Source organism: Lutra lutra, chromosome 2 (genome assembly GCF_902655055.1).
Source record: "Lutra lutra chromosome 2, mLutLut1.2, whole genome shotgun sequence".
NCBI classification, from domain to species: Eukaryota; Metazoa; Chordata; class Mammalia; order Carnivora; family Mustelidae; genus Lutra; species Lutra lutra.
This window is the reverse complement of record NC_062279.1, coordinates 64,291,419-64,315,956: the sequence shown is the minus strand read 5'-3', so window position 1 is coordinate 64,315,956 and position 24,538 is coordinate 64,291,419. Positions and strand designations below refer to the sequence as shown.

The 24,538-nt window shown below is 41.8% G+C and overlaps 1 protein-coding gene across 3 annotated transcripts in view; it reads right to left on the bottom strand.

Annotated features, from left to right (window-relative positions):
• ARHGAP10 (Rho GTPase activating protein 10) overlaps positions 1–24,538 on the bottom strand; it is a 317,730-nt gene that overhangs the window by 84,292 nt on the left and 208,900 nt on the right. For all 3 annotated transcript variants that reach the window (XM_047717603.1, XM_047717602.1, XM_047717604.1), the window contains 2 exons: positions 17,133–17,238; positions 15,088–15,247 (listed from right to left, as the gene is read on the bottom strand). In XM_047717603.1, the coding sequence (XP_047573559.1) occupies positions 15,088–15,247; positions 17,133–17,238 (266 nt within the window). The remainder of the gene's footprint in view (positions 1–15,087; positions 15,248–17,132; positions 17,239–24,538) is intronic.

The following is a 24,538-nucleotide window of genomic DNA, read 5'->3' as shown; positions in this document are numbered from 1 at the left end:
AGGTCATTTAACTTCCATCATGAATAATTTGAGATATATATTCAAGTAAAAAATAATATAATAAATTCCTATGTCCACATCACCTAACTTCATCAGTCATTAACTGACAGTCAGCTTAATTCATCTATATCCCTCTATTATTTTCCAGCAGATTCCAGACTTAGAGGTTGCTTAAGAAGCTTTAAGTAATTAGGTTTTACTTAAAGTGAATTCTAGATTAGTCTAGTAGACTCCAGAATTCTAGACACTTGTATCTCTACAGTAACAAGAAACAATACTATGTCAAGATCAATAGAAGTCTTCATTATCTGGTCAAGAGAGGAGCTGTGACATAAACAAAAGGAAATCAAACCCTTCCTCTAAATCACGATGGGTCAGATGGTACTGGTAGTTTAAAAAAAAAGAAAGAGAGAGAGAGAGACAATACTACTACAAATATCTGTCTGAGGAAAAACAATGACTTGGGAGGAGGAACACAGTGTTAATATTGGATGACAAGCTCACCTAACAAATCCTCATCAAAGGCTACATATTTGTTTTTAACTTTTTAAAACTATTTAGTAAAAGGATTTTTTAGAGAAAAATCCAGAAGATTAAATAGAGAGTGCAGATCTGAGGAGGGTATCAGCCAGATACTACAAAGCCCAAGCCAGGGTTTGAAAAGGGGGGTTTTGATCAGACGCCAAGGAGGGAGGGCAGAATAGACAGGGCAGGACCTTGATCTTTGAGAAAATGTGGGGCCCCCAATGACAGCACTTGATAGAGCCGAAGAGTGAGAACAGAAATAAAGCTGACAAAACTGATTCCTGCCCTTTGGGGTCATTCTCAAGGAGAAATCAACCAACTGGAAAGTTAAACAAGGAGGGCTTTTAAGGACTTTTCATCCTGTGCCAAATTAGTCCAGCGACATAAGACTGCATGGCTTGAAATTTACTTGACCTGCACTGACCACATTCGCCTCGTTTCCCATGCTCCTCAATAAAGTTAATCCTGCACTTCCTAATAGGGCTGACAACACACACTTCCCCAACAGCATGAAGAAGACACTTCCAAAGCAAAAGACAAAAGGCTCTAAATCCCAAAGACAGAGAACATCCTTGTAGGAGAGACAGTAACTCACAGTCACCCCTGCCCTCAACCTCCTCACCCCAGCAGTTAGAAGATGCCCAGTGTGTAGAAGAGAATAAACACAGCAGGCCTAAGATGGGCATCCTTAGAAAGGCCTGCTTGCCAAATTGGCCCTTAGTTGGTGTCCAGGGACTAGGCTGGTAAACAGTTCTTTAAACTTATAGAAAACATTCCCTTTAAGGTTAGGATGGCCCACCATGCCCAAACTGTTTGAATTTGTGTTCAAACAGTTTGGGCATGGTGGGCCTATGTGGGGGTTATGTGGAATACCTGTTTCCCATCTGGGAGTCTGGAATTCTGGTATATGGTGGGCAAAGGATGCCTATGTGACTAGCTCCCACAGGCACTGGTTTCCAATGGGCTTTCCTGAACAGAAGTATCGAACACATGTTTATACATTTTCAGGGCTGGAGAAGAGTCTGCTCTGTTGACCTCTCCTGGGAAGGGAGAGCATAAGCAAAACGACATGCGGACTCCTCCAGACTCCACCCGGGTTGTCTTCTTCTCTGTGCATCCTTACTCCATTGCTGTGATGAATCTAGCTGTGAGCACAACTTTGCGTCCTTCTGCACATCCCCGAACATGGGGGTGGTCTTGAGGACCTCAGACACGGCCACTAAAGCAGGCACTACACTTACCGGGAAGACTTCAATTTGAAGGATATGACATAGTGGCCTGCTTCTTCAAGTAGACATTTTAGCTCCTCTGACTTTTAGTTACAACAGAAATTGGAGAATTTGTGGAAGCCTAGCAGAAATAGAACTGTCATGCCCCACTGTGCATGAGCTGAAACTGTCAACCCTTAATTTAGCCATTTTCCAGGTACCATTAATTAGTGAAAACATTTAGTTAGGTAGGACACAAGTGTTTGCCATGATAAAGAGGCAGGAGCTAAAATACTAGCACATGGTCAGCTCTCAGTTATCACTAACAGTTTTAATTAAAATTAAAATTAACGGTTTTAATTTCAGGGCAAGTCAGAAGAATTCAAATGAGACAACAAGGTTGCACTGTGAAAACCTGACGAGGACAAAGGTGCCTTCTTCAGTCTGCCCCAAGTCAGGTTCCTTCTGCTTCCCACTCAGGGAGAAGTCTGAGTATCAGCACATCTCAATGGAAAACGGCTGCCTTTCGTTATTTAAGGACAATGCCTTTCAGTGTGGGCTCATTCTTTCCATGGCCAAACTGAGCCATCAGTATTTTAATAAAGGGTTTCCTTCATGGCTGGCCCGGGGAAGGAACAGAAACAACGAAGTGTCACTGATTAAATAAAGCGTGAATCTGAGATGAGCGACATCTTTATCTGTTCCCCTCCCAGCTTCTGAGCAAAAACATGGAAAATAAGCCAACATCAAAAGACAAGAAAGGCTGAGCCTGAAGACATGTTCCAGACCCTAACCTCACTTGGATATATATGGCAGCTCTTGGTTTTCCCATGGTTCTAGGTTCTTAAACTGAAATTCCTAGAACTGCACCTACATTTCTTCTGTGTATCTATAATAATACCATTTCCTGGGAACAGAAGCCAAAGCCTTCATTAAATTTTCAAACTGGGTCCTCATGTAATAAAGCTTCAAAACCACTGCTCTAGACAGAGGAAGGGTGTGGCACATGCAGGAGTTGATGTTAAAATGCTACATGACTGAGTGGCAGACTGAGGCCCTTGTGCTGGGAGATGTGTAAGAACGCAGCAGGGGAGGGAATGGCTCTATCAGGTTGGAAACCAACAACTGGGAACACCATTACCTAGAAAAAAAAAAGAAATTATGCTAGAGTTGAGAGAAAAGTCACTTCTGGTTTAAATACTGGTCTGAGAAAATTGAAGAAGAAAGCTAAAGAAGTGCTAGTTAAGATCATGGGAAGAGAGCAACAGGTTCAGATTTGAACGACCTCAAAATGCCAGGTTCCACCTAAAACTCTGTTGACCGGACCCACTTGATCTGTTTCCAAAAGGACTGGACCTGAGTAGCAGCCAGCCCCAAGGACATGCCTAAGCTACCTGATAGCACCGAAATATAAACAGAGTTAAATCAAAATCGACAAATCATGCATCTGTAAATTTATCAAATTGCAGGTATAGCGCCTTATGAATTTTCTCACACTGTCCAAAGATGATTTAGTTGCAACTAAAACAGTACTAAACTGACAGAAGTAAAAAGGGATTTGTTAAAAGGAATCAGCAGGAAGTAGAAGGAGCGGGAACTCAAAACTGTTCTGAGGCCATCAGGAGTCAACTAACAGTTCTCCACTTCTCACCTCTGTGAGCTTTTCTAACGAGATTCCCATCCTTCCCAGCACTCTGCCTTCTCTGATGGACACCTGACCCACTGCCAGGGTTCCTGTAGCCTCTGGCCCAGGGCAATGTCACAGTAACTGGCTGAGTTCTCCCCCTCCAATTCCAAATCTCTAGGGGAGAGAACCTGACTCCGCCCAGACTCCCGTGAGACTCCTCTTGAGGGTCTAGCCAGCTCTCACCAGCAGATCAAGATTAGCACGGATCATGTCTTATAAACCTAGGGATGCAGTCTACAGTAAGCAGTTCTCAGAGGCATGGGGCTGTCTGCCAGGACATATTTGGACTAAATGACTGTGGGACAGTACAGATGAAGGGGACGAGAGAGAGGTAAAAGGGGAAGAGACGGAGTTCAGAGTCCAGAAAAATACCCTTCTTCCCGCCCTGCTTATCTACATAGTAGCAGGCCATCTTTCCAGGAAAAGAAAAAACAAAACAAAACAACAACAAAAAAACCTTTCTTCTGCAAGCATCCTAGTCTGATGCAAGTGGCCATATTATTATTAGGTAGGCTTCAAGAGAATACATACTTCATTAATATAAGCTTCTATTGTTGATTCTAAAGTTTTTGCTAAAAATAGGTCGCCTACTCCTAGTACTCTTACAGTCTAGAAAAATCAGTTCTTTACATATTATTGAAGTGATACCTCACATGGGTATCTCCCCACTTACACTATTTGGTGTATTTTTGGATTTCTGAAAATTTATTTGAGACACTGAAACATTCTATTTTTAGTGATTTCGTTCAGTCTGCATATGCTCTAGGTCTGCTGTTTCTAAGGATCAGAAGGTGGTTGCCCAGTCTATGAGCTGGGGACCACACAGACAGAACCTTCCATGTAAAGCCAATTACAGTCTAGAGTTTAATGGTCCGACCTCCAGAGACAGACAGTCCTGGGTTTAAATCTCACCACCGCCATTTACCAGCTGTGTGACCTGGAGCAAATTCTTACCCTAAGCCCCAGTTTCCTCATTTGTAGAATAAGGACAATGATATCTACTTCATAGACCTGTTGAGTGCGGCGTTAGATGAGATCATAATGTAAAATACTTAACAGTATGAGCACTTAATAAATATCAGGCTTTGCATTATTATATGTTAATTATCCCGACGGTGAGGAACACAAGGAGAGAGAAGAGGAACACAGCTTCTTCACTGGAATTTCTGCAAAATTGAGCTGGGAGGCCTGACACAACCTGTCAACCCCAAAGGGAGGGCATCTCAGAAGCAGGCTGCGTGACGTACATGATGCAGCAAAAGTGGGGGATCTGAGGGGAGAGAAGATGGCCAGTTGAGAGGAGCTGCCCTTCCTGCCATTGCCTGCTGGGCACAGTGACCACATAAACCCCTTGGTTCTCTCAAAATACAAACAGGTCAGCACTAAAAAGAAATAAGCTATCAAATGATGAAAAGACATGGAAGAACTTTAAGTACATGTTAGCCAGTGAAAGAAGCCAGTCTGAAAGTCCACCTACCATAGGACTCCAACTACCTGGCATTCTGGAAAAAGTAGAACTACAGAGAGTAAAAAGACCACTGAGTGGTGGGCCTGGGAAATGGGGGGCGGCAGGGTAGGGCAGACAATAAAAGAGATGCACAGACAGAACATGGGATTTTTAGGACTGTGGAAATACGCTGCTATTATAATGATGAATATATGTTATAACACATACTGAGTGGCTACAGAGATATTATCTGACAGTGACAGTGTAAGGTTAAGGGACAGGCTTTGGAGACAGACTGGGTTCAAATCCCGGCTTGGCCACTTTCTAGGACTGTGACTTTGAGCAAGTTAACGGAGCCTCCCTGAGCCTCACCTTCCTCATTTATGCAACAGCAGTGAGAGGATTATCTCAGGTGGATCAGCTTATCTCATCTCTGCAACCACTCTGTTGAAGTGGTACTTAAGTTATTTCTATTTTGCAGAGGAAGAAACTGCCAGTGAGTGTCAACAGGGTGTCCAGATCACACAGAAGTCACATAACTCGGTGGAACAGAGATGCCAATCCAAGGAATTTCATTTAGAACTCACTGTGCTACATTATGTGGTCCTGGCTACAGAGTATTTCAATAAAATGTCACAGAAGGAGCTAAGTCTAGTGCCCAGCACATAATCATCCCTCTGTCAGTACTGGCTATTATAATTATTATTGTTCTCAATTTTATATTGAGAGATGTGGAAGAGATAGTGCTGAAAGCTGGGGGGGGGGGAGGGTTATTTTATAAGAGAAAATAAAAATGAGCACATCCATGCAGAGAATCAAGCCCATAAATGCCCCACACTATCCTGTCCCTTAAGGAAAGGCATCCCTCGGTACCTTCTCCATTGCTCACCTACCCATTTTCCCACTGTTCCCATCCCCTCACTCCTGGATTCTTATTTTTCCCTTTCAAGAACTCTTGATGCTGCTCATAAAGAGAGATGAACAAAAGGATCCTGTACCTCATCCTCCTTAGTTCTACACACACAACCTAGTGCCAAGTTCCAAAGCCCAGGGCTCTGCTGTGAGACCGGTCTTCACAGCTCTGCGTCTCCAGAGACCTTGGCAGAGGATTTCTGAGTGGGCCAGACCTCCTAGGCCTGCTTGCTTTTTCCAGCTCCTCAATCCTCATCTCCAACATAAACACATTCTCATTATGAAAAATATTATAAAGTCTTCCTTACATTGAATCAAACACTCACCTCCTAGCAAGTTCTGCTCGCTGGTACTGACGATGCGTTCACAGATAACAGAGAATCAATCTACCTCCACCCTTTTGTATCACAGCTCTTAGATTTTCTTGAGACGACTCCAGTTCTCCATCTATACCCGACACTAATGCAGAATGAAAGAATCTTGCCTTTCAAATTTTCTCTTATCAAACCACACTAGTATCCTGGGAAAAAGGTACCTGCCCCCTCCAGAGCCACACGATAGCACCAAGAAGGGACTTCCTCTATAGCAGAGCTAAATGAAGACAGCAGAACTGAGAAGACAATGTCGTCATTATTTTCTGACTTGTCTTTGAGGAAGGAGAAAGGCAGACAGAAAGTTATCTGTGGTTTTAAAGCTCCTTTTTAAACACTCCAGAGAATGCAAGGCCCTGTTGAGGGGGGAGAAAATCTAACAGTAAAGGAAGTCTCCGTGGCTACGCCAAAGATGCCAACGTTCAAGAAACCTGGAAGAAGGAAAAAGCCACCCTTCTGCAATTTTCTACTATTCTTGCCGTGGGGTTTTGACTTCTACACTGAACTGTCACTACTCAGGCAAACATAAAGCTTTTGGAAACTTCAGAGTTTTACCATTGTTGCTGTTGTTTCAGACGTTTATTTTTCTCTCACATGAAAACTGGTGCTGCCTAGCAACCCAGTGCCAGAAAAGCTAAATCAAGAAGCATTTTAGGCTGAATTTAAAAAAAAAAAAGAGAGAGATTGAGATTTCTTGTTCCCACTGAATGACAGGCACGCTCTAAGACTTAAGGGTTCCTTGCGTCTCCAGGAAAACAGTTTGCATACCCCCTGAGGCCTCCTTTACAGTCAAGAATGACAGAGACCAGCCCGCAAGAGGGTTAGGATGTGCCTGGTCTCTGCTGCCACAGGAGCGGAGGAGCAGGCTGCCCCAAACCGAACCCAGTCCACTTGTGGCTGCTGCCGGACTGCAGGCTGGGACCAACGTGGGAATCCGTGCCACCGCAGAGCCTGGGGACAGGGACACATTCTTCTAGCTCTTGGCAAAGATAGGGGGGGTGTAGGTCTGAAACTGGAACCCAAGGTCAACAGAGGAATGCAACATACCATTTGACACTCATCAGGTGTGCATGTAATTTAATATTCTTATTGTGTTGCACACCTGAGAAGAAATGTATATTATGCCCTTCTTGTCTCAACGTTTCTGTGCTGGAGGGACACCACCTCTTCAAGGAGTTTGCAACATATGTTACAGAGATGGTTACTGAAGAAACCTCAGAATGGGAACGTAACATCAGCCTTTTCCACAAAGCGTGAGCATCACATCACAAATCACCTCCATTTTCTCACCAGGAAAAATGAGGCACAGGGTGCCAGCACACCCATTTCAAAGACAACACTGTTTATTTCGACAAAGTTTTTAGAATCGTTACCAAGGAAAAGTTTTAGTAAATAAAATGTGATTATCTCTTGGCACCCCGGGGTCCATAGAAACCACAGTATGTAAAGGCTAACACTTGGAAACAACTTCATGCCCTACTGACCACCAGAGAATCCATGAACATCAAGGTGAACCGCAGCACCACACAAAGCTGAAGGCAACCAGAGCACCACATCTAGCCGATCCCACTGAAAATCCAATTATAATCCTTAACAAGGTAAGTATACAGGCATACCTCAAAGATACTGCAGGTTTGGTTCCAAACCACTGCAACGAAGCGAGTATTGTAATAAAGCGAGTCCAGTGAATTTTCTGGTTTCCCAAGGCATAGAAGAGCTATGTTTACCCTGTGGTGTAGGCTATCAAGAGTGTAGTTGCATGATGTCTAAAAAACAATGTACATACATTAAAAAATACTTTATTGCTAAAAAATGCTAGCCATTATCCGAGTTATCGGCAAGCTATAATCACTGATCACAGACCACCATCAGAAATAGAATCACGAAGATTATGCTGAGTGAAATAAGTCAAGCAGAGAGAGTCAATTATCACATGGTTTCACTTATTTGTGGAGCATAACAAATAGCATGGAGGACAAGGGGAGATGGAGAGGAGAAGGGAGTTGAGGGAAATTGGAAGGGGAGGTGAACCATGAGAGACTATGGACTCTGAAAAACGATCTGAGAATTTTGAAGGGGTGGGGGGTGGGAGGTTGGGGGCACCAGGTGGTGGGTATTGTAGAGGGCACGGATTGCATGGAGCACTGGGTGTGGTGCAAAAATAATGAATACTGTTATGCTGAAAAAAATAAAAAAATAAAAATAAATAAATAAATAAAAAAATAAAAATTTTCCCCTAAATGGCAAAAAAAAAAAAAAAAAAAAGAAATAGAATCACGAAAAAGCCTAAAATATTGCAAGGACCAACACATGAGATGTGACAGAGACACAAAGTAAAATGGCACCAACAGACTTGCCCCATGTGTGGTTGCCACAAACTGCTTTGTAAAGAACACAGTATCTACGAAGGGCAGTAAAGCGAAGGACAATAAAACAAGGCATGCCTATAATCTGGATTAAAATTATATATATTATGTAAAGTGATTTGATTGAGAGTAACATTATATATCTTACTTTATATGAACTGCCAATTTAAATATTAACACAAAATATAACAGATAATAAAAGAAAACCACACTGGTATTAATGATTTCTTTGGTGATTCCCAAAGGTCTTCATAATCTTCAAGGGCCCTCAGGGACTTGGGGAGAGACCAGAAGAGAGTCACATTATAAACACAAATTTCTTTTACGACACTACAAATGTATAAAACAGCAGAACGGGCTCCATTTTGACAAACTCTATGAACTCCCAGGAGGGTTCTTTCCATCCCTAAGTTCTTCTAAAGAGCCCCCAACCCCAGAAATTAGCTAACAGAAAACTAGAACTGAGATTGATTGGCAAACTGTGTACACATCAGGAGCTACCAGTCCTACCCTACTCTCTCCCTTCCCTGTCCGGTCTGCTCTGCTTTTTCCTCTGTTACGTTCTGTTGTGCGGGAAAAACATAACGTAAATCTGTACCTGTTATCACCTATTCCCAAACACTCATTCACTGACTTCAGCTCTTGCTCTCAACAGACATTTTACTCTTGGAGTAAATACTCCAGCTTTCCCATAGTGACAGCTCCAACATCACTGACAAGGCCCCTTGACAACCCTAACTCTGAAACTTGCCTGGGTTTCTTCTGGCTCCCGTGTTATCGCTAACAGAAAAATCTTGGTGTTTCTCAAGGATATCGCTCTTAATCTTCTCCTAGGGAGGTGAAGCAAAGGTTTGGGGGTCAAACAACCCTTAGTTCAAACCCAAGCCTTGCCACTCACCGGCGGGGTTCCCATAAACAAGCTAATCTCTCACCCTTCAGTCTTCTCCCATGATGTGAAGGGACAATATATGTCATAAGAATTCTGCACATATAAAGGAATACTATTACATATGCATGCAATAGGACCTTTATATATTTTTTACTTTATATATCTGTTTTAAGTATCTAGGATATCTATTTTAAGTAACTATATCTATTTTATGTACACACTTGGGTTACAAGAGGTAAGTACCACCACCATGTAGTTAGACCAAGCGTAGAGCACAGTGAGCACGCTCTCCTGTGCTCATCTCATGTCTTCTTATCGTACACTTCTTACCACTAAACCTCTCACAAATCTGAGCCCCACATCTCCAACTATTTGTTAGACATCCAGACAGCTAAAATTTGGCACATTAAACACTGAACTCTTGCCCCGAACCTATTTTTTTTTTCCTTCTTTTTATTAAGGATCCCTATATTCCTCCAGCTCTGGGTCCTCATTTGTGACCTACTATCATTCCTAACACATCCTTCTGAGACAGCCCACTGATCCAGTCCCTGGACTGTGTTCACTGTGCCTCAGGACATGATGCCCACTACCCTTGAACTCCCATTCTCACTACTATGACCTCAGCCATCTGACCTCTCACCAGGCTGTGATTCTCCCACTTTCTATTTGCTAACCAGCTACCACATTAAACTTCCTGAAGCAGTTTACCTAAAAACCATGAGAGGCCCTGATACACATAAAATGAAATCCCAAAGTCCTAGAGTGGCATCCCCAACCTCCCTACACCTGGCCCGAATCTCTTTACAACTATCTCTCATTCCCCTCACCGCCTTTCCCACAGAAGCTGCATTCCCAGAACACATGCCTACCCTCTGTACTTCTCTGATTACACGACTTCCCCATACCTGAAATGTCCTCTTAAAACATCCCCACCACCTGTTCAAACTCCATTCTAAAACCTATTCAAAACACCTAGTCAGGAAACATTCCAGATTCCTCACAGTCGGACATAAGTTCTCCTCACAGTCGGACGTAAGTTCTCCTCTAAAGTCTCTGCATTGCTCTGAGAGCGCTATTCTCGATGGCATCCTGCAGTTACTGGTGGAAAGATCTTTCCCCTGCCAGACTCTTCCCCAAATCTCACATCACATCTGACTCCAAGCAGGGGCTCACCACAAACATACTGCACTGATCCATAAGAAGTACACTTTGTCAAAAACAAACTTATGGGGCACCTGAGTGGCTCAGGTCATGATCCCAGGGTCCTGGGATTGAGCCCCACATTGGGCTCCCTGCTCAGTGGGGAGCCTGTTTTTCCCTCTCCCTGGGGCGCCACCCTCTCCCCAACCCCCACCCCCACAAGCTCAGGCTCTCTTTCTCTCTCAAATAAATAAGTAAAATCTTTAAGAAAAAATATTTACATAAAGCTCATAAATTATAAGGCACAATCCCAATTTGAAAATCTGTGGGAACTTCACAGTACCCTTTTCCACCTGGGAAATGCAATTTTCTGGTGTGCACAGGAAAAAAGACCTTGATAATATTTTTGGCCCGTAAACGCTTCTTTTAAAACAACATCTTAATGTATTGTGTGGGAATGAGGCCAAAACATGTGGATTAAGTTTCCTATAGAGTACATATGGGTTTTATGAAAACAGCAAAGAGGCTAGGATAAAATGTGATCTCCGAGGCAGATTAACTTGGGTCTTTTTCTAACTCTAAAATTAATCTAGAGCTTTCTTTTATATGCTGAAAATTTCTTCTTTTGCTTTAGTGACGTTCCTGGTCAGAGTCAACATTTTGCACATTCCTAAGATTAAAAAATAAGTAACTGAGGAAAAGAAAAGGCCTTCCTTCTATTGTCACTTTCCCCTCTGTTCTCCTTCATAGAACCTAGGACTCTGCATTCCCTCTCTCATTGCCCTTGTTTGCCTCCCTATCTATCAGAACACTTTCTTCCCCCAGGGGACTCCTCCTTTTAACCCTTCTATCCTCCTTCCTCTCTCTCATTTTGTTCTCAAACATTTACTAAGAGAAATCCTATCCCTCCCTCACCACATTCAAGTCAAACACAAGATCTTTGGGTGGTAAACATGGATCAGTTGCCAAGGAAACCTCGGGCTCCTATGGGTGGGTACATGTGTCCATGGGAAGTTTTCCTGCACAACCACCCTCGTCAGCGGAAAGATCCTTCCTCATAGCAGAGCCTAGACTCTGAAGTGACGTCCAGCTGAGCAAGAACAAAGAACTGGGAGTGAAAGTGGACAAGGATGAAATCCGAGAGAAAAGAAGAGGAAATGGAGAAATTAAGTTCTCAGAAATATGAACTAATCCAAGCTAAAAGCTCCCCATCCCAAGCAACCCTGTGCTTCCGAACCTAAACCCAGACACTCAGTGGAGAATTTGAAACTCGATATCCCACTTGCCCCCTTCCTGATAGGAAAGTCAGTGTGTCGACTCACATTGGCCAGAGAATGCTATGAATGCACGGCCAATGTGCATTCATAGCATTCTCTAGCACAGCCACAGAAAGGCAGAGGGGAAAAGGGAGAGCCCACTCCTTGGCTCTGCGGAGCTTGATCTCTGACAGTGGGTCCAGTTTCATTGCCATCGTTCTTGTAATTGGCTCACCAGTGCCACTTGGAAATTCCTGGAAGATTTGTTAACAAGGTGGAAGCAGCACTATCGACTTCCCAAGCAGAAAAATCATGAACTTATCTTCTCAGTTTCAAATAAGAAAATAGGAATCTGCAACATTCAATGGAGAACCTTTTATCTGAGAGCAAGACCCAGAGCCAGTATTTTCACAAATAAACTGTATAAAAGTTGCCTAATTGGATCTCAATGTGAGAAAGGAATCCATCAAAATCCTTGAGGAGAACACAGGCAGCAACCTCTTCGACCTCAGCCGCAACAACATCTTCCTAGGAACATCACCAAAGGCAAGGGAAGCAAGGACAAAAATGAACTATTGGGATTTTATCAAGATCAAAAGCTTTTGCACAGCAAAGGAAACAGTGAACAAAACCAAAAGACAACTGACAGAATGGGAGAAGATATTTGCAAATGACATATCAGATAAAGGGCTAGTGTCCAAAATCTATAAAGAACTTAGCAAACTCAACACCCAAAGAACAAATAATCCAATCAAGAAATGGGCAGAGGACATGAACAGACATTTCTGCAAAGAAGACATCCAGATGGCCAACAGGCACATGAAAAAGTGTTCCATATCACTCAGCATCAGGGAAATACAAATCAAAACCACCATGAGATATCACCTCACACCAGTCAGAATGGCTAAAATTAACAAGTCAGGAAATGACAGATGCTGGCGAGGATGCGGAGAAAGGGGAACCCTCCTACACTGTTGGTGGGAATGCAAGCTGGTGCAACCACTCTGGAAAACAGCATGGAGGTTCCTCAAAATGTTGAAAATAGAACTACCCTATGACCCAGCAATTGCACTACTGGGTATTTACCCTAAAGATACAAACGTAGTGATCCGAAGGGGAACGTGCACCCGAATGTTTATAGCAGCAATGTCCACAATAGCCAAACTATGGAAAGAACCTAGATGTCCATCAACAGACGAATGGATAAAGAAGATGTGGTATATATACACTATGGAATACTATGCAGCCATCAAAAGAAATGAAATCTTGCCATTTGCGACAACGTGGATGGAACTAGAGGGCATCATGCTTAGCAAAATAAGTCAATCAGAGAAAGACAACTATCATATGATCTCCCTGATATGAGAAAGTGGAGATGCAACATGGGGGGCTAAGGGGGTAGGAGAAGAGTAAATGAAACAAGATGGGATTGCGAGGGAGACAAATCATAAGTGACTCTTAATCTCACAAAACAAACTGAGGGTTGCTGGGGGAAGGGGGTTGTGAGAGGGGGATGGGGTTATGGACATTGGGGAGGGTATGTGCTATGGTGAGTGCTGTGAAGTGTGTAAACCTGGCGATTCGCAGACCTGTACCCCTGGGGATAAAAATATATGTTTATAAAAAATAAAAAATAATAATAATAAAAATTAATAGTGATGTGGATAGAAAAAAAAAAAGTTGCCTAATTGGGACTAAATCCAAGGACAGTTGTATCACTAAACACTATTTCAAAGCTTGTGGGTTAAATTATTTCTTTTTCTTATTAAATATGTATTTTTTTATTTATTTGAGAAAGAGAGCGAACAAGCAAGGGAAGAGGCAGAGAGAGAGAGAATCTCAAGCAGCCTCCATGCTGAGCACCAAGTCCAATGTGGGACTCAATCCCACAACACAGAGGTCATGACCTGAGCTGAAACCAAAGGCTGGACACTTAACCAACTGTGCCACCCAGGTGTCCTTAATTATTTCTTTTTCTAAAATGATTAGAAGCCATCTTTACTTAAAGCTATCTAAAAACAAACCACGAGCTACCTAAAAACAAACCAAAAAAACAAATAAACAAAACAACAACAACAACAAAAAAAGGACCCAAACTTTTTACTTCCATAAACAAGCTACTTTTACTATACTGGGCAAGAAAATCTCTGACCAGCTTTCACATTTAACTCTTCAGTGGGAACTAATATTCACACAAGATACAATTGCTCTAGCAAATAGTAAACGCAACGAGGTTCTTGCTATGATTTGCTCACAGAGACTACATCTCTGTTTCTCTCTTTCCCACTCCTCTGACCCCCTTAAAATTTCCTGAGTTCATTAATTCATCCAATAAATATGAACTAAACTCCTACTATGTACAAGGTACTATTCTAAGTGTAAAAAACAATCTCTGCCTCAAGGATCTGGCAGGGAAAAACAGATGTCTATGACAATAAATAAACTATATAACAGGTTAGACAGAGATAAGGGCTATGGGATACAAGTCCCAAAATGGGGCTCCACCTCCCAGACTGTGAGCTACTCTCCATCAGGGCTGCAATGTTCATCTTCATAGCCTAGCACCTCGTACATGCTCAGCATATCAGCTGAAAACAAACTACAACAAACCTTTAATAAACAAATGAGGAACCAAGGATTTTAACAATTTTCAAATTCCCTATCTTAAAAGAATTGAGGAAAATTATTACCGAGGTCTGGATCTATGATGATAATGAGAAAAAACTACATAAAAGTTCTTCAAAGAATATATCCTACTTTGAAAACTCTTGCAGTTCCCTGATTATAGAGAAACAAGTAAGATGTGTCACTAAGATTTTTCATTTTAAACCAGAGATTCTTAACCTAGGGTTCCCAGATGCAGGGAGGCATGTGAATCCCCTGAAATTGTCAGCACAATTTGGGAGATAAGGGGGAGTTATATGTTGTGTTTAATGTGACACAGACTGGCAAAAATATTTTCCCTGAGTTACAGAAATAGAATTTGAGAAATCCAAGGATAGGACTGAAAGCTGCAAAGAATCCAAACAGTCCAATATTATACTGCAGATTGTCATTTGCGTCTGGGTGAAATGCTTCTTCCTTAAACCAGTGAGATATCAGAATTTATGGAAATCCATCAGAAGACAGAAGCTCAGTGGGAACTTCTCAGAACCAAACTCATCGTCACAATAATAATAAAATCATTAATGGTGGTGGTGGTGGGGCTCTTAAAGCCTAGTTTCAGATGGTGATAAAGCCAAAACCAGGAATTCCCTTAAGGAAAAAAACAAATAGAGTTTACCTTTTCATGGTTTTCAATTAAGATTTCCACCACGATGTTCTGAAACTTCAAATCCATGATGGCAGCAACAGTTTCTTCCTGTGGCCTCATCAAAGTTGGTCCAAACACCACTCCTAGATTTGCCACAGTCATGAGGTTCTGCTTGGAGTGATTCGAAACACTGGTAGGGAAGGGATGGGGTTGAAAGTCTGTTAATAGAGAGACAACAGCTGGGGAACGTAAAATCTTCCACAGCTGTGTGTTTCCTTAAAAATCAAGACGCTCAAATGTCCTTAATTTCTGCTTCTGAAATAATAAGATCTGACAAGACCCTAGGGGATGAGGCTCCTGCCTATCATCCTGCTATTCCTCTCTTCTCAATGCTTTGCTCTAACCACAATGGCTTTCTTAATAATTCCATGTTTATGTTAGGCTTGTGTCCCTCTGAAGACCTTCTGTTACCATTCCTTTTTACTTAGAATATCCCCTCTTTCCCCAGACTGTTATATCTTTGGCTTCCACTAATGACCAGATTGTATGGGACCTTTGTAAGAATTAGCTTCAGAAGCACAGAGAACTTGGTTAGAGCTCCCGCATTTACCCCTTTGGCCCAATACATTGTGCAGTGAGCAACCCAGACAACTGTTCTCAGAAGCACTAATGCTTAATTCAGGTCTCAATCCAAAGCCTCATCCTCAAGATACCTTCCATAATAACCCTCTTTATAGTCCCACAGCCAATATATATTCTCTATCTCCTCATTCTATTTTTTAAATCACTTATCACCTGAAATTATTTTGTCTTTTTATTTGTACTCTGTTTATGATCTTTTCCCTCTTATAAAGAAGGGACTCCATGAAAGCAGGGAATTTGTCTATCTTGTTCAACTATGTATCCACTAGCACCTAAAACAGGCATTCGATAAATATGTGTTGACTAAATGAACGAATATGGTTTCACTAGTTGTAGGACACTTGGACTTGGCAGGTCATAATATCCTCTGGCCTTCAGTTTCTTTTTATGTAAAATAAAAACATAATAAAATAAACAGGATAATAAAAGAAAATTAAAAACATTCTAAAACAGCATTCCTCAGCTTCCTATTACCTCCAAATTTCTATAACTACAGTGATCTAAGAGTCATTTGTATATGAAGAAAGGGCTAATTTCTCCACTAAATGATCAGATTTTGCTCGCTTTTTTTTTTTTTTAAGATTTTATTTATTTATTTGACAGAGATCACAAGGAGGCAGAGAGGCAGGCAGAGAGAGAGAGGAGAAAGCCGGCTCCCTGTGGAGCAGAGAGCCCGATATGGGGCTCGATCCCAGGACTCCAGGATCATGACCCGAGCCAAAGGCAGAGGCTTTAACCCACTGAGCCACCCAGGTGCCCCATTTTGCTTGCTTTTTAAAGAGGGAATAAAAAGACTAAAATGGGGACGCCTGGGTGGCTCAGTTGGTTAAGCAGCTGCCTTCGGCTCAGGTCATGATCCCAGCGTCCTGGGATTGAGTCCCGCATCGGGCTCCTTGCTCGTCAGGGAACCTGCTTCTCCCTCTGCCTCTGCCTGCCATTCTGTCTGCCTGTGCTCGCTCTCTCTCCCTCGCTCTCTCTGACAAATAAATAAATAAAATCTTTAAAAAAAAAAAAAAAAAAAAAAGACTAAAATGGATCCTAAGAAATAACTACCTATTACTGGATTAAACTAACTTAAAGGCCATGTTCAAACTTAGGTAGGTGTGAAACCAGGCTAAATTCGCTAACAGACTTATAATCACATTTCCAGAATCTGTGTACAGGGAAGTGTATAATATTCTCTTCTTTTACTTCCAATCAAACCCCAAGTTGCTGGCAGTGATGTTAAGCAAATAATTATACGACTTCACAAAAGCATCATATTTCAATGTTCTTGTCCAAAACATACACAGTGAGTCAACTGTCTGGCCTGTCTTTCCAGGCGTGGTCCCTGGTATTGTGTAGACAGCCCCACTTCCAACCGTCATGAATCCAAGAACCCCACATGGCACCCAGAGTGAAACAAAGAAAGTTAGGAAGACAAAGGGGCTTACTTTGTTAAGTGTTTCACCAAAATATCCAACATTTCTTTATTCTTCTCTGGCAACTTGTGTACCAAGAAATGGATAGCATTAACACGAGATTCTGGGCTTCCACTTTCTAAAAAAAAAAAAAAAGCAGAAGAAGAAGAAGAAGAAAAGAATAGTTAGATTACACAGAATCAAATACACTCATAAAAATCAACCATGACAACAGCTCATCTGTTCAACATCTTTCAACAGAGAATGTAAACGTATTTCTATACCTTTCCCAAAAAAGGTGGGGGGATCTATCTTTTGGCTTCTTCTTGGTCTTCTGTGCCTGCCCTAGGAGATCATTTCAGTGTGAAGGCAATGAGTGCCTTTCCCTAGGGTGATATTTAGGAACAGAAGGCTACTACAGCTTCTCCTTCTTTCATTCCGCACTTCAAGTTGGCTCATCACTTGAAAAAGTCAAGTCACTGGGTCACTGCCCCACCATGGAATGCAAATAAAATAGAGGCAAACAGTTTCTTCCCTCTTAGGGTTGAGTTTTATCCCCCCAAAAGATACACTGAGGTTATAACCCCGTAATGTCTCAGAACATAACTGTTTTGAAAACATACCTGGGATTTATTTCAATCAGGTATGGTAAAACATGCAGACAGGAAAATGACAGAGTTGAAGGAAGAGTTTTATAGTTATACCCCCTAGAAACAGGATGTGTGGTAAGCCAGCGTCAGCCAAGAGGCAGAGGGAAGAAGGCGAAAATGTGGGCAAGAGGCTTTACTGTGTTTTCCACGTGAAGGAAGAGGAGAGGCAGAGTACGCAGACTCAGGACTGGTTGGTCTGAATTATTGTAGCAAGTTTTAGAGCACAGGGGCTGTGCCGAGACATCTGGTACCTGTCCCGGAGGTGACTAGGACAGGAGAATGTGGACTTGAAGTGTAAGAGCCCAAAAAAGTCAGGAAGAGAAAATGGGCTCTGGACTGGTTGGCATATGGAAAGCATGCTGTTTACTACCTCAAGGAATTGGTTAGCCCCAGAAAGGGCATCCTCCCTAGGATCAGTAAGGCCCCAGACAGCAAAACATCAGAATAAAAAGACATGCTCAGCATAATGCCCTAATTTGGAAATAAGGTCATTGCAGAAGCCGTCAGTTAAGATGAGATCATATTGGAGCAGGGTGGTCCTTTAATCTAGTATGTTCGGTGCCCTTATAAAAAAACAAAGACATAAAGGGAAAATAAATTAAATCAAATTAAATTAAAATAAATAAAAACAAAAAACAAACAAACAAAAAACAAAGGGAAGATGGCCATATGAAGATGGACACAGGGGAGACTATCATGTGACAATGCAGGCAGAGATTGGAATGATGTATGTATAAACCAAGAAATGCCAAGGATGGTTGGGAACCACCACATGCCAGAAGAGGTAAGGAAAGAGCCTTCCCTGGAGCCTTTAGAGGTCGGCCCACCAACCTGCACCTTGGCTTTAGACTTCCATTCTCTAGAATTGTGAGTGAGTGAGTGAGTGAATTTACTTACTTACTGACTGACTGATTGACTGAAGCTATTCAGCAATGAGAGGGAACTAACACACTCACTTTCCCCTGAGATTTTGGAATGAATTATCCATGGCTCTTATTAGCAACACACCCAAATTCCTTTTATTGTGTTCTTGACAGAAAATACCAAATCAATAAAATGCTTATTATTGAGACTTCCACTGGAATTTTCAGGGGTGTCAGAGAAGCAACTGATGAGAATTCAGTGAGTACAGACTGCTTGGAGGCTCACAGAGAGCCGGCAGGAGAAGCTGAGGGAGGGTTTCACGTAAAAGACAGCATCTGAGTTGGGTCTTGAAGAGCAGGGAAGAATTTAAAGCAAGGCAGAAATGAGGAGTTAGGGACACACTCCAGATTCTACAAACGATATAAGAAAATGCACAGCCTATTCAGAGAGAGCACCTTAAGCTTATGGAAAGTCTGAGACCAAACTCTGGTTTGTAAAAGCTAATTTGAATAATCTGTCTCTGCTGTTGGCTACTAAATCCATCACGGTAAGTAAGGCTGGGAAAAAATACGAACAGAGTCAAATTTGGGGAGATATACCTGACATTTTTGGAGGATGGATTCAAATGGGGAGAAAAGCAAATTAGGAGAGAAATGCTATTTGGGCAAGAAGTAATAATGAGGCAGGAAGGGGGGCAGGTGGTGGAATTACAAGTAAGGAAGTAGAGCCCGCAGGCAAGCTTCCGAATTGCTGCTTCCAACACACAGCAAGAGCAAGATACCTGCTAACAGAAGGTTTGGGGCCTCGGTTCCTCATCCGCAAAATGAAGTTAAGAGCACTATCTCCAAAGGCCATTATGAGATTCAGTGAGGTAACACCTGCAAAGGGTTGAGCGCCAATGTCAGGTACAGCAGGCACTCCATCACTGTTAGCCATTGTCTCCACTGCTGTTTGCATTACTCTTACTATGTGAGCGCTCCTATGGAATATGTACACTGGACAGGATCTAGCTGCAGACTGGCCATGGATCAGAAGGAAGAAGGCAAAGATAACCAGTGTTTCATGCCTGGGTTATGCAGTAGTATATGGTCAGTCCCACTGATAGACAGGAGCAGAGGAGACAACGCTGGTTTGAAAGGGACAATGATGGTGGGAGTGACAGAGGAAGGGATGTACAAGGGGCAGATATCTAGCAGGGAGCTGGGAATGGCAGGAGGCATTGGAGATGAAGGTAGCAATATTCTCCGGAGGGGCATGGGGACCTCCAGCACATGGCCAAAGCTACCTGACTACTTCAGAAAGCCAAAAGAGCGTCCTGTGGGGGAAAGAGCTCCACTGGGGTTCAGTGGAGATGCCAGCTGGGGGCTAAACAAAGCACAGGAGGAGGAAGTGGAGGGAGGGCCAGGAGGTTCAATGTCATGAGAAAGTCAAATGAGAAGAAACAGGCAAGGCCTGGGTAGCCAGTGGTATCAAGAGTTAACGAGGAACTGGGGCGCCTGGGTGGCTCAGTGGGTTAAAGCCTCTGCCTCCGGCTCAGGGCATGATCCCAGGTCCTGGGTTCGAGCCCCACATCGGGCTCTCTGCTCAGCAGGGAGCCTGCTTCCTCCTCTCTCTCTGCCTCTCTCTCTGCCTGCCTCTCTGCCTACTTGCGATCTCTGTCAAATAAATAAATAAAATCTTTAAAAAAAAAAAAAAGAGTTAACGAGGAACTGAGGAAGTGTGAGATGGGGAGGAGGAGGGCCTGCACACCCATCACTAAGCTGGCCAGCAGGGAGTCCTTCTCCAGTTATACAAGGAGGTTAAAGAGTGAGTGGCTAGAAGGGAGAGAGAGAGTAGAATTTCAGATTATTGGTTAAAAAATCAAGAAATGGAAGGGAAAGGGGAAGAGAGGTAAAGCAGATCAAGAAAGGGGAATTTGGGGGCACCTGGGTGGCTCAGAGGGTTGAGCCTCTGCCTTCAGCTCAGGTCATGATCTCATGGTCCTGGGATCGAGCCCCGCATCGGGCTCTCTGCTCAGCGGGGAGCCTGCTTCCCCCCTCTCTCTCTGCCTACCTCTCCGCCTACTTGTGATCTGTGTTAAATAAATAAAAATCTTGAAAAAAAGAAAAAAAAAAGAAAGGGGAATTTGTTTTTATTGAAATATAACTGACATATAATATTGTATTATATGTACAACATGATTCAATATTTGTATATATTGTTAGATCACTACCACAATACATCTAGTTAATATCCAATACCACACAGTTATAAATTTTTTTCTTGTGATAAGAACTTTTAAGATTGGTATGTCTGAGGGGCTCAGTTGGTGAAGCGTCTACCAGGATCCTGGGACTGAGTCCCGCATCGGGCTCCCTGTGCAGTGAGGAGTCTGCTTCTGCTTCTCCCTCTGTCCCTACCCCTGACCATGCTCTCTCTCTCAAGCTCTATCTCAAATAAATAAAATCTTAGGAAAAAAAAAACTTTTAAGATTTACTCTCTTAGCAACTTTGAAATATACAACACAGTATTACTGACTATAGTCACCATGCTGCACATTCCATCCTCACGACTTACTTATTTTATAACTGGAAGTTTGCATCTTTCAACTCCTTTCACCCATTTTGCCCACTCCCAGCCCTGAGCAGCCACCAATCTGTTCTCTGTATCTATCAGCTTGCTTGTTGTTGTTGTTTTTCTTTTCTAAGGCTCCACATATAAGTGAAATAATATGGTTTTTGTCTTTGTCTGATTTCAGGAATCTGTTTCTTCAAAATGTTGATGGTTTTACTTTTTCCTTACTGTAAGAACCAAGTATCTGTTCTGTTAACATTTTAGAAGACATACATAAAACAACTCAGTAAAAGCAATCACTAATAATTTGAAATACATATAGTAGGGAAAGAACGTGCCATCAGACTATGAAGAACTACTAATCGATCCAAGAAGAAAGAAACAATCCAAAAGAAAAATGGGCAAAAGACTGAAGCAGGAGTTTCAGGAAAGAAGCTAGCTGTATGACCAATAAACATATGAAAAAGTGCTAAACCTCCTTATCAGGGAAATAAAATTAAACCCACAATGAGCTACTACTACTCACCCAACAGAATGGCTTTAAATGAATGTAGTACTAAGTTCTGGCAAAGATATGAAGTAAATGGAACTCTACGTGGGAATAATTAAATGGCACAATCACTTTGGAGAACTCTTTGGCAGTACCTACTGAAGTTGAACACACACATTCCAACCCACAACCCAAAAATTCTACTCAAAACCAAGAGAAATGCACATAAACGTTCACTAAAAGACACATTTTAGAATGTTCACAGCAGTAGCATTCTTGATAATCCCAGAAGTGAAACCATTCAAGTCTCATCAACAGAACTGATAAATGCATTGTGCTGTGTTCGTACAAAGGAATCCTATACCACAAGAAACAAGAATGAACTGCTCATTCACTCAGCACGGAGGAATGTCACAAGATGACCAAAAAAGCTGAATGCAAAAGAGGGTATTCTGGATGATTCCATTTAGATACAATGCAAATGCAGTAACCCTAACCTCTGGACCTATGGTGTCAAAAGCCAGGGGAGTGGGGCTCCTGGGTGGCTCAGTTGGTTAGGCAACTGCCTTCAGCTCAGGTCATGATCCCAGGGTCCTGGGATCAAGTCCCACCTCAAGCTCCTTGCTCAGCAGGGAACCTGCTTCTCCCTCTCCCTCTACGTGCTGCTCCGCCTGCTTGTGCTCTCTCTCTCTCTGTCAAATAAATCAATTAAAAAAAAAGCGGGGGGGAGTGCTCATATGTCACAGGGACTGTGCGGGTGTGAGAAAGGGTTTCTGGGACTCTGACAATACCTTATTTCTTGACCCAGGGCTGCTTACACAGCTATCTTAATATGTGAAAATTTATTAAGCTATATACTTATTATTCATGTGTATTTCTATTATGTTTCAACAAAAAGTTCACTTGCATTAAGCTACCCATAATAAATCTCACCTAACTGAGGCTGGCACATTTTAGGTTTAATCCTTTCAGAATTTGGTTTTTCAAAATGAAATGTGTGAACTGGCTATTTCATTTAAGGTACCATGGACGTCTCTCTGTGTCATTTTAAAAGGAGCCCCACCCCATCAATTCTATGATCATCTGAGTTCCTTCCAGTGATTGTGCAGTGAAGTCTGTTCAAGTTTACACTTCCAATAGTAATGGTTTACAGTGAGGAATGAGATTTCACAACACAGGACACAGTGTTGTGACAAAGGAAGCAGAAAGGCTAAGACATGAAAAGGCATCTGATAAAACAGAATAATCAAATCATATCACATAATGAACACTCTCAGATACAGGGGCCCCTGAGTGGGCTCAGTCCATTAAGTGTCTGCCTTCAGCTCAGGTCATGGTCCCAAGGTCCTGGGATTGAGCCCCACATTGGGCTCCCTGCTCAGTGGAGAGTCTACCTCTCCATCTCCCTCTGCCTGCCACTCCTCTTGCTTGTACTCTCTCTCTCAAATAAGTAAAATCTTTAAAAAAAATAAAAATAAAAATAAATAAAAAATAAAAACCTCTTAGATATAGACTAAATTTGTCACTGAAAACAAAAGTACAACTACCTAAAGAGTCAATAAGGAATATCACTTAGCCATAAAAACAGATGAGATCCTGCCATTTGCAACAACATAGATGGACCTAGAAGGGTGAAATCAGTCACCAGAAAAATACCATATGATTTCATCTAAATGTGTAATCTTAAAACAAACAAACAAACAAAAATAAATGAATAAAAAATGCAGAAACAGACTCATAAACACAGAACAAACAGGTGGCTGCAGGAGGGTAAGGTTAGGTAGGGAGACAGGCAAATGGGTGAACGGGAGTAGAAGGTACAGCATAAGGCATGTAGTCAATAATACGGTGAGATACGGTGACAGATGGCAGCTACACTTGTGATGAATACAGTGTAACAAATAGACTTGTCAAGTCACTCTACTGTATATTTGAAACTAATGTAACAAACACTGTGTGTCAATACTTCATATACAATACTTAAAAAAAATAAAACTTACATGATAAATTATACAAGTTTTTGTCTGGAGTTAAAACCAAGATAATACCTTACTAAATCAAAGCCGGAGGAAAATGAAAGAAATTTTTTAAAAATAACATTTTCAATTCACAGCTTTAATTTAAAAAATAAAAATAAACTAGGAGAAAATTTAAAGTCAGGACTCCGAAAAATAATAAAAATTCCAAAGGAATAAAAAGATAACTCCTTATAATAAGAACTTCATGCATTCAAAAACTGAAAATTTTATAAAACTTTGCACTAAAAAGCTACTTCTAATTGTCTACCTTGTCATTAATAATCATTTCTCTCAAAAGAAAATATAATTTTAACATTTGGGGATTTATTACTTATTCAGAAACACAAGACAGAGAAATCATTTCCCACTCTCTAAGGTTAAGGTTCTTCATTTCTAAAAACAGTACAATCAGTTTTGAAAAACAGAATCAAAACCTTCCACTTCTTTCTTTGAGGGCCACTCTCACAGCCATCTTCATTTGAAGTCACACACGCCTTTTTCTCAAGTCTGCCTTTTCCCCTCTCTCAAAAAGAAGGATATTTGGAAGTAAGGCACTTTTTAAAAAATGTTTATTTATTTATTTTGAGGAGGGCAGGGGAATGGGGCAGAGGAAGAGAAAGAATCTACAACAGATTGCCCGCTGAGCACAGAGCCCAATGCTGGGCTCGATCCCGGAACCCCGAGAGCATGACCTGAGCCGAAATCAAATCTAGACTCAGATGCTTAACCAACTGAGCCACCCAGGCGCCCCGAAAGTAAGGCTTTTAAAACCTACTTTTTCTCCATTTTATTTTGACGTTAATCAGAAATGCCTACTAAATGGGCATTTCCATGTGGTTGTAACATAATAATAACTTTAAGGCA